We start from the raw sequence: 10202 nt of genomic DNA, 5'->3' as shown, positions 1-10202 counted from the left end.
AAATGAACTAAGGATGATAAATGGGTTTGATTTCATTTTGTCCAAGAAAGGCAAAAAGGGGGAGATTGAAGGGAAATAATGTTTTCAAGTTTTCGACTAACATAATTAATTATTTCCTTGATATATTTCCCTTGTCGTTTTGATTGACTAAATATTTGTTTTGATTTTGCCTTCCTTAGCTAATGAGATATTAAAAGATTTAGTAAATTGATAAGATATGATTTTAATGTTTACAAAGAGTTTATTCCTAATAAAACTCTTACTTTCCTTGCTAAATAGGTTTCCTTATGAAATAAAGCTTTCATCTATAAAAAGAAAAACCTAGGACGATGGAGGGGGCCGTCTTCCACTCATAGTCATACGCATACTTTGCACGATCAAAAGTTTCAGAGAAAATCCCTATCGACGACTGCTGCTTTGAAGACTGCCGATAACAAGTGTTGCCTTGAATGTTGAAAGCATCCGAAGACAACATCTGTGCAGACGTTGGCTGAAGATTGCTTCTCTTAGATTTACTGATTGGGAACACTGTTTGGCTTTCTTGTTCACGTTTTAATATCGTTGGTTATTTGTTTTAGAAAGCTTTATTTTTCTCAAAGTGTTGAGGAAATTGATTTTTGTAAAAATCACTAGTGATAGGTTTTTGTGAACGGTTAAGTTTTCTAGTGATTAATTTTTGCCATAAGGCACCGCACAAGTATTTATACTTGTGCATATTTAATCTTGTCCATTTAATTATTTAAAGTGAATTTGTGTTATTAATTTTCCGCTGCATGCAGATGTTGTCCGAGATGTTGTAACATCTGGCACAACACCTAATTCTGACAAAACACAATTTTACTGTTATTCATCCTATTCTGATATTTTCATTATTTTCGATATCTGTCGGACAAAATAAACCTTACAGTCGTGGTTGGGTGCAACCATTTTCTTGATTGGAGAATGGTTTATAAAGAGAATGCCATTTGTAAAACATATATATTCAGCTTCAAAGCAAATTAGTTCTGCTATATCTCCAGGTATCCGTTATGTCTTTTTTTAAAATTTTGTGAAATATTAGTTTCAGATAACATATAATGAAGTAACACAAGGCATTATTTGGGAGAAACATTCTCTGGAAATTGTATATACTTGTTTCTGGCAATTTACTTTGGTAATATACACTGTTATTTTCAGTTATTCCGCCTTAGTTTTGAAAACTGATAATTTGGGGTATTTGCAGCGACTTAAATAATTTTTACCAAATCCAACGTGGGAGAGAATCTTGAATTGTTACCTTAAAAGTAGGAAACGCCTTAAATAGGTGCACACTGCCTAGAACATATTAATCTTGGTTAGCTATCAGGTTCATTCTTTAAATTCATGATTTGCTTCGTGAGATAGCTTCCTTGAATCAATTGGTCTGTCAGGTGCTGGCTTATTTCCTGAGATTTGCTATTTTCCTGTAATTGAACTGTTACAAATGGGAGATTTTCATTTTGCCTAGCTGTAGGGGCTTGATGTCTTTCCTTTTTGCTTCTCACTTTTAGTTCTTAGACATTATTGGGATAGACCTCTGGTTTTTTCACTTTTTGTGGCATAATCAAGCTTGGTAAGTGCATAGACGAAATTCTAAAATGTCTTTCTGTCATTGCATTCTAGATCAGCATAAAAGTGCAAGTCTTGTTGCTCTACTAGCTCAGTTGAGCTTGATTCAGTTTTAAGCATTCCTTTTAAAACTTTCAACATTAAATTTTAGTGAAATAATAATCATTGATAAAAATTCATATGTTAAGATTTGTAATAACGGTATGACATAATAATTTCCATTATTACTTTGTATTGGATGAATTGTATATAATAATCGCATTCTAAAGATTTTCAGAAAAAATACAAAATAATTTATATATGGTCTTGACCTTCGAAGTTCAGGCATTAAAGTGTATACCGTGTCAACTTGTTTGCAACCTTTAAATTCCTCACATGTAGTTGGTTCTTCACGCAATGATGTATTGAATGTTTATTAAACATGTGTTTCTGAATGTCAGACCAGAACACAACTGCATTCAAGGAAGTTGCCATAATCCATCACCTCGGATTGGAGAATATGCTTTGGGTTTTATTACATCATCAGTAATTCTTCAGGTGCATGCGATATACATTTTACAGCGTTACCATCACACTGGATTCCATTTGTTTCGTTGGTACTTCAATTGGATTGACAAGCAATTCATTTGATTGCAGAGAGATGATGGGGATGAAGAGTTATGCTCCGTCTATGTGCCGACAAATCATTTATACATTGGAGACATCTTTCTAGTAAACTCTGAGGAGATTATTAGGCCCAATCTGTCTATCAGAGAAGGGATAGGTGTGTATTTTAGTTTTTGTGAGAGTAACCAACAGTTTCATTTATGTGATGATTGGCCCGAATTCTTTTTCATAAGTAAGCTTACATTGAAAGTATAGGCTTATTTTCCTAGGATTTTATCATCTTTGTTCTTCTGAGTTGTTTAAACGTTCTATGAATTAAAAATTTTGGCTAAAGGCACTTAGGATAGGACGGCCTTGCGTGCAAAAACTACTACCTTCAATATATTATCTACTATATTATTTAGAATCCTGGGACCTAAATTGGGAGGGGTTTGGTGTTTGAAGGATGTGGGATGATGATTTTCTGAACCTGAACATAACATCAATTCCAGTTTTATTGTTTTGATTTAGTGTCAGGTATTCATGATTGTGTTCCAGTTGTGCAAATTTGGGGTTTTTTCAGACTATTTATTTCTTGTTTTTGGCAGAGATTATTGTATCCGTGGGTATGTCAGTGCCTCAGGTGATTTCTCCTATGGAAAGAATCCCTCGACAAAATGATCAAATTCGCCTCGACAGGATGATGTAGTTGGTTGGAACATAATGCGCGAAGACATTCAAATCCGAGGACAAATATAGCTTCATTCTGCGCATGCTCGTCCTCAAACTTGTACTTGCTTGGTGATCCAAATAGCAGATGATGAGTTAGATAGTCAGGGTTACCATTTATACGGTTTGCTCTAAAACTATGGCTTTTATTTGATTTAGAGTTCTTTTCAATATATTTTATTTTATCTTATAAGTTTTACTTCAGCCAGACCATGTGTGTTGTCTGGTCAGAGCATGAAATGTGCAAGTCTACTCTTGACCATAGTTATTTGGGGCGCAAGGGTGTCTTGGGGCATGAGGCGCGAGGCGAAGCGCACGCTTTATCGAAGTAAAGTGCATTTGATACAAATTTTAAAATTCAACATATATAAAATATTTTATACGATTTAAATTAAATACTTTCACAAAGATAAAAAAAATAATATAAATAAAAATTCATTAGCAGATAATATAGCATAAATCATAGAAAAAAAACAAACTCTAATCATCTAAAATGCATTAGTAAGTCGTAAGTGCATCATAATATATTAACCAAAAAACTTCAAAAATCTAAATCATCAAATTCATTTCATCCTCTCCAACTATATAATCATCTCCAGAAGCTGAAGCTCCAGATTTGTATCCTTCTGATTCCTCGTTTTCGCCAAAATCAATTTCTTCACCCTCTTCGTTGCTATAACGATAGATGGTAGATCTTCTTTTATACATATTTAATGTACTCGTATTAGCCGTTGCTTCTTTTGTAGAGGATGTGCCTCGAGATCTAAAATTATAGGTATCATCATCAACCCCAGAAGCTCGTCCAACTTCACCCCAAGTCAAACTATCATCATCAAATACAAGTTCATTTTCGTCACCACTATTATTATTTAATCTCTTATCAACCATTCATTACTATAATCAATATCAACCAAAGAAATAGGATCAATCACGTCACGCATATCATATCGGCGCGTCAAAGCTCTTTATACTTGATGTTAACCAAATCATTCAATTTTTTTTGCTACAATCTATTTCTTCGTGATAATACCTATTTTCGTCCTTGTCGTTAACCGCTTTTCCCATTTCAGTCCCTTGTGATTTTTGACTGCTTAATTAATCCTTCATGTTTTCAAAATATTCCCGAATTGATCCCTACCGTTAGTCTGACGTTAGGGTAACGTTGACTTGACATTAGCGACGGTTTTTATTAAACCGTCGCTAATTAGCGACGGATTTTCAAAATATTAGCGACGGTTTAATATTTTCATTAAAAAAAATAATTTTAATAATTTTAAAAAAAAACTTAGAATCGGACTATGCTAACAATATTAATAATCTTAACACACACTTAAAAATTTACAAAAAATTAAAGCGAAAAAGTTAACTTAAGTCGAAACTAAAATCGTGTGAGAGAAAAAAAATTTAAGTGTTGTAAAGTGGTGTGTATGAAAATGGAAAGAGAGTATATTTATAGACAGTTTGCGACGGGTTTTGGTAACACCGTCGCTAATAGTGACGGTAATATTATTAACCTTGAAGTATAGGCGGTTTTGCAATCACCGTCGCTATTTTACCAAAAGCATAAAGCAAACTGTCTATAAATATACTCTCTTTCCATTTTCATACACACCACTTTACAACACTTAAAATTTTTTTCTCTCACATGATTTTAGTTTCGACTTAAGATAAACTTTTTCGCTTTAATTTTTTGTAAATTTTTAAGTGTTAGTTAAGATTATTAATATTGTTATAATAGTCCGATTCTAATTTTTTTTTTAAAAATAAAAAAATTAATTTTTTTTTATTTTATGGAAATAGTAAACCGTCGCTAATGAGTGACGAGTTAAAACATTGTCGCTAATTAGCGACGGTTGTTTGAATGCTGTCGCTAAATAGCGACGGTTTAAAAACTCCGTCGCTAATTAGCGACGGTTTCTCCAAACGCCGTCGCTAATTAGCGACGGTTTAATATTTCCATAAAATAAAAAATTACTTTTAATAATTTTTTTAAAAAAAAAACTTAAAATTTATTTTATGGAAATAGCAGCGACGCTAATTAACGACTGCTTTTAAAAAACCGTCGCTAATTTCTACCATTTTTCATAACTCAACGTTAACCTTAACGTCAGGATAACGGTAGGGATCAATTCGGGAATATTTTGAAAACATAAAGGATTAATTAAGCAGTCAAAAATCATGAGGGACGGAAATGGGAAAAGCGGTTAACGAAAAGGACGAAAATGGGCATTATCCCTATTTCTTCTTTTGGAGTGAAACTGCACATTTTTCATACAAATTAATTTTATCTTTAAAATAATAAATTTATTTAATATTCATTAAAAACTAATATTAGTATTTACATGTTCAAACACAATCCAATTTCGTTCACAAGCCGATGTAATTAATTAAAGTGGTGAAATTATTTTTTATAAAATTGTAATTTATTTTATTTAAATGAAAATAAACTATTAATTAAAGTGATAGTGAGACCAATAAATATTTAGTTGGTGTGATATTTGATTGTGAAATATGAGATATTTGGATAGTAAAATATATTTAATTGATGATGTGGATCATGATACTCACAAATATTTGGGGGAAATATATTTGGTATCGTGAATGACCTTATGATTCATATTGACTAGTATAATCTCATCGTCACACCATCACGGGATTGCACATTGGTAGATATGAATCGACACAATGTCGTACGCTCAACTTGTCACAATTTCTTTATTTATTTGAAAAAAAATATTTTGGATTTGAGTCGCATAAAATACATAAACATGATTTCTGTAATAAATTAAAATAAAATTCTTAAATGGGTTGTCTCGATTACTATATAAAACTTAAAGAGTGCCTTTCTATGAGATGGGAAAATGGAATATATGCACTTGGAATATGGACGTAAATGAATCAAATTGGTTCGTACATTTATTAAATCATACAACAACTAAAATGTAATATTTTTATTGCTGTTAGCAGGATCGATTATTACTACCCAATAACATATTCATGAAAATATATTTTTAAATCAATTTAAAGTGTATATATATAATTATAGTAATAATTTTACTTTATGTGTAAATTGCTTGAAGGGCAGTCATGTTTCTTGTCACAGCCCCACAAAAGGATGCGTTTGTTGCAGGCATACTGCCTTTGAATTCAATGTATTGCTTTGGTCATATGATTGATTATCCATCAATGGCTTCATCAACACACACATTTCCATAAAAATCTTGTATATATTCTGTGAAAGAGAAGCAATGTCTCTTCCTTTTTTTTTGTTGCATCAATGGCTTCATTAACACAAGTGATTGATGCCGCATGAGTTGCTTTGTCGCGAATTTACTATTACTTATTCTAAGAACATATATACTCGATCATGTATAGACACATATATATGAAGTGAGTGGTAATAGTTGAAATTTCAATATTTTAAATCATACAACAACTCAAGATCCATCCGTCGATCGCTTTCTTGACGGAGGAAATATTGCACCACAACAAAACAATTACAACAACTATAAAACTCGTAATTTGAAAATTTATGAACTGTCTGATATGTATGAATTTGTTTGCATCAAAAATAAAATTAGGTCTGATATTTGAAAAGCAAATGTTCTAGAAAATAATCGAGTGAAAAAGTGAGAATTGTGCTTTTGACCGATATGTGTTGTGTGTCTTCTACTTTTGACCCATATGTGTTGTGTATCATCTCTACAATTCAGGGCCGTGACTATTAAGAGACAAATGAGTCCAATGACTTAGGTTCATATTTTTTTTGAGGCCCAAAAATTTTTTTTAAAAATTATTATATATAATACTAGTAGTTATTAGATAGCCCAAAACCAAGTATTTATTAAATGAAACTTGTTTAGCATGTCATCGATTTATCCCTCAATCTTCCTCAATATTCATCTACAGACAAGCCTTAATCGACTCCAGTCGTTGCGTCGTCTCTAGGTTTGATTGAAAGACCCGTGAGGAGCTGTAAGTCTATTTTCTTGTAGTTGCTTTGTTGGGGCTTCTAATTTTTTATTGTAGTTTTTTCACTTTCTTCGGGGCTTTATGTGGTATCTATAATCTACGCTTTTTGACTGAAATTTTGGTGGATATAATACTTATCCGGATTTCAAATGCTCATATTGCTTATAAAATCTTGTTGACTGTCTTGGTCATAATAACAAGTGCAAAGTGAAGTTTCTCAAAGATAAAACTCATCAAAACTTTTCTCCGATCAACCATGTCACGAGAAAGATGGAATGGATTGACTATGTTATCGATTGAGAAAGAAATTACTGAACAACTTAATTATACAAACTTGATTAGTATTTTTAGCTCTAACTGTTAGGCGGGTTGTTTTTTAGTCATCCTTTTGGAGATGTTTGATATTTTTATTCCTTTAATTTTTTATATTGTCTTTGACGTGTTGATTTAATTTGAAAAATTGCTATGGAATGAAAAAAAATATGAGCACACATTATGATTCGGATGCCTCTTTTTAAAAGTTAGACTCAGACCCAAATATTGTTAGGATCGACGCTACTACCATTTGCCCATGAATTCTCACTATTGCTATAGCCGGATTGCCCTTTGCTCAGCCAACCTTTCACCCGATATTCTCGAATGCCGCAACTTCAGCGATCTTTTCATCCATCTCTTTCACAGATTACGCTAACCTTAGACCTTTTTTTTTTTTGACTTACGTACGTGTGGCTAGCGTTACCCCATCTTGTTCGCTCTTCATCTCTTATACTTTCTTTTGTTTAAATCAGGACTAAGCACATGTTTCTTGTCTTAATTGTATTCTTTTCTCTTCGCTGCTCTAGGTAATTCCCTTTTTTATTTTACCCGTGTTACGGTCATTGAACAGCGTGAGTAATCATGCCACTAGTGTTGATGCTTCACCGGCTATTGTTTAAACTCCTCCTTCAACCGGATATGGGTAATCGTAGATATATTCATAGTCGATTCATGTACGAGTCAGTGTTGAAACTCATTTGTAAATATTGTATAATCTAAATTTGTTCTTAGTCGATTCAGCCGCCTAAAACATGGATAAATGTCGCTTGAGCTCGAGACTAGCATCTGTGATATTGTGTACCGCGTTTCTTGGTAAAGGCATAGAGATTTCCAAAACATGCAGATGAGTAGTCATATGATAATTATACCGAACTACCCTCCCTCGAACTTTCCAAGTGGTTATCATTCATCGAGAGGATAAGTCCGTGGTTGTGATTGTATACCATTAGTCCTTACGACCCGGGACAAAACCGAGGCTCTATATGCTAGGGTTGTGTTTCGACTCGTTTACCGACCCCATGAGGGTCATCAGGTGGCGAGATTGGGTACAATTGCGACACATGTAGGAGCCAGTGCATTGTAGTCGGGGATTCACCGCTCACCTACGGGTGTGGATATTCTATGTGATCTGATGAAATAATAGTTCGTGGAATCTCTGACCAGAATATGAGATGTACGTTGGAGAAGGAGTTCTCCAATCGTACATGCGATGCCACTATTATATATATCACATAGTTATCGAATTAATATGCAACCTTCGATGAACCAATGGTTGCAGATTCGATCGGGATATATGAGATGAAGGGACCGTACTATACGTTAATCATAATTGAGTGATTATTGCAGGAACTATCAGTGATACCTAGGAGATCATGGGGCGATGCTACTAGACACTCTTACCATGATCTGATGGGTGCAATCAGAAATGAGTTCTGACATTCTTGATCCAGGTTTTGATGAAAAGAATGAGGTTAACTAGGGTAAACCCGAATAAGAATAAATATTATTCTGAATCACATGGAGATGTGAACCCACAGCTAGCTGTATCCCTAAACCATTGAGGGTCACACAAGCATTGGATTCTGTGTTCTCGTTGAGATAGTCAAATTTTGAGGTGTTGGAATTTGGCGACTATAGTTTTGATGGAGATTAAACAGGAAACTTATAAAGGTCTTTATGAGCTGATTCCATAAGATGGAAAAAATGGAAATTAGCATGATTGTTAAATAAGGAAGGAGAGTGAAGCTGCCTATTTTGTAAAAGAGTTCACTAAAACTGGCAGCTGTCTAATATGGTAAATGAAAATTTTGATCTTCGAAATTTTCGATTCATTATATGAAAAAGACTTATATCCTTGATACATCGGCGCTCTCGAAACGTCAATCGGGGTTATAATGAGTTCGAAATCATTTTTAGTGAATTTGAAATTTACTAATTAAATGATTGTGCTAGTAGTGGTGACTACTAACATGCACAAATTTCCATAAATATTCTAGAGGAGTATAGAATTAAATTTACCAAGGAGTTAGTTAATAAATTAAATAATGGTTATTTAATTTAATATACATATACATGTATATATTTTATATGGTGATATAAAATAAGTGTATATGATATTATTATATCTTGTATTATTAAAAGTTAATAAATACAGTATATATTAATCATATGAGAATTTAATTATAATGAAAATATAGAGTCCTTGTTGGAGAGAGACTCCTATTATGTTAGGCGTCTCACTTTATAAATACACCATAAGAGGGCATAATTCCAGAAGAGATTTTTTTTTTCCATAAAAACAAATTTCCTTACCTTTCTTTGAAGCAAATCCACGGCCATATTGAGAAAAGAAAATCAAAATCATAAAATTATTTTTGGTTAATGATTTTGATTAGCTTGTGTAATAACTGATTATGAATCAATTAATTTCTCCCACCTCAAAGAGCTCTCGGCCAAGAAAGAAATTTTGGTGAAAATTTCGGCCACTTTTTATGTTCTACTGCCATGCCGCTTCGTCTCCAGATTTTGGAAATCCGCAGACTACAGTCTCAACGCACAAATCGTCTGGGATTTCAAGTGCAATCGAAGCAAGGAACATAGCTTTCGATCGTGGATATGATTAGGCGATCAAATCTGAAGAGCATTTCGTAGGGGATTACAAGAAGGGCTATATCCGCCTAAACATCGGAATAGTTTGGAGTCCAGCGTTTAGAACGCAAAGGTATAACTCTAAATGCCCTATGAACATTTCTAAAAACACGATACTCAAGAACAAAATTTTAAACTTGCGCTGCATCTTGGGTGCGAGAATACGATGTCCCAACAGTGGTATCAGAGCCGGTTATTCTCAATACTGTGTTTTAAATTAAATCGTGCTGAGTTGATTATTTCTAACTGCGTAAGAATTTTTATGAAAAACGACCCTAAAATTTATTTTTAAAAAATCTGTTTTTGAAAAAAATAAAGAAATTTTTTTGGGTCGGAGCTGCATAGCGCCGCACGGTAGGTGCACA

General features: G+C 33.3%; 1 protein-coding gene across 5 annotated transcripts in view; it reads left to right on the top strand.

The window, feature by feature from the left end:
• The window catches only part of LOC140837317 (protein LIKE COV 2-like), a 44324-nt gene extending 41190 nt beyond the window's left edge, over nucleotides 1-3134 (top strand). The window contains exons 1-5 of one of the 5 annotated variants that reach the window (XM_073203446.1): nucleotides 907-1019; nucleotides 1223-1681; nucleotides 2028-2124; nucleotides 2224-2350; nucleotides 2781-3134. In XM_073203446.1, coding sequence (XP_073059547.1) covers nucleotides 1617-1681; nucleotides 2028-2124; nucleotides 2224-2350; nucleotides 2781-2881 — 390 coding nt within the window. In that variant the 5' untranslated portion in view covers nucleotides 907-1019; nucleotides 1223-1616 and the 3' untranslated portion in view covers nucleotides 2882-3134. The other 4 variants (XR_012119301.1, XM_073203444.1, XR_012119299.1 and 1 more) reach the window with 4 other exon arrangements.
• The last annotated feature ends 7068 nt before the right edge of the window (nucleotides 3135-10202 follow it).

The sequence above is a fragment of the Primulina eburnea genome, chromosome 7 (genome assembly GCF_022965805.1).
Source record: "Primulina eburnea isolate SZY01 chromosome 7, ASM2296580v1, whole genome shotgun sequence".
Classification (NCBI taxonomy): domain Eukaryota; kingdom Viridiplantae; phylum Streptophyta; class Magnoliopsida; order Lamiales; family Gesneriaceae; genus Primulina; species Primulina eburnea.
Note: the sequence above shows the minus strand (reverse complement) of the source record. Positions and strands in the feature narration are given on the sequence as shown.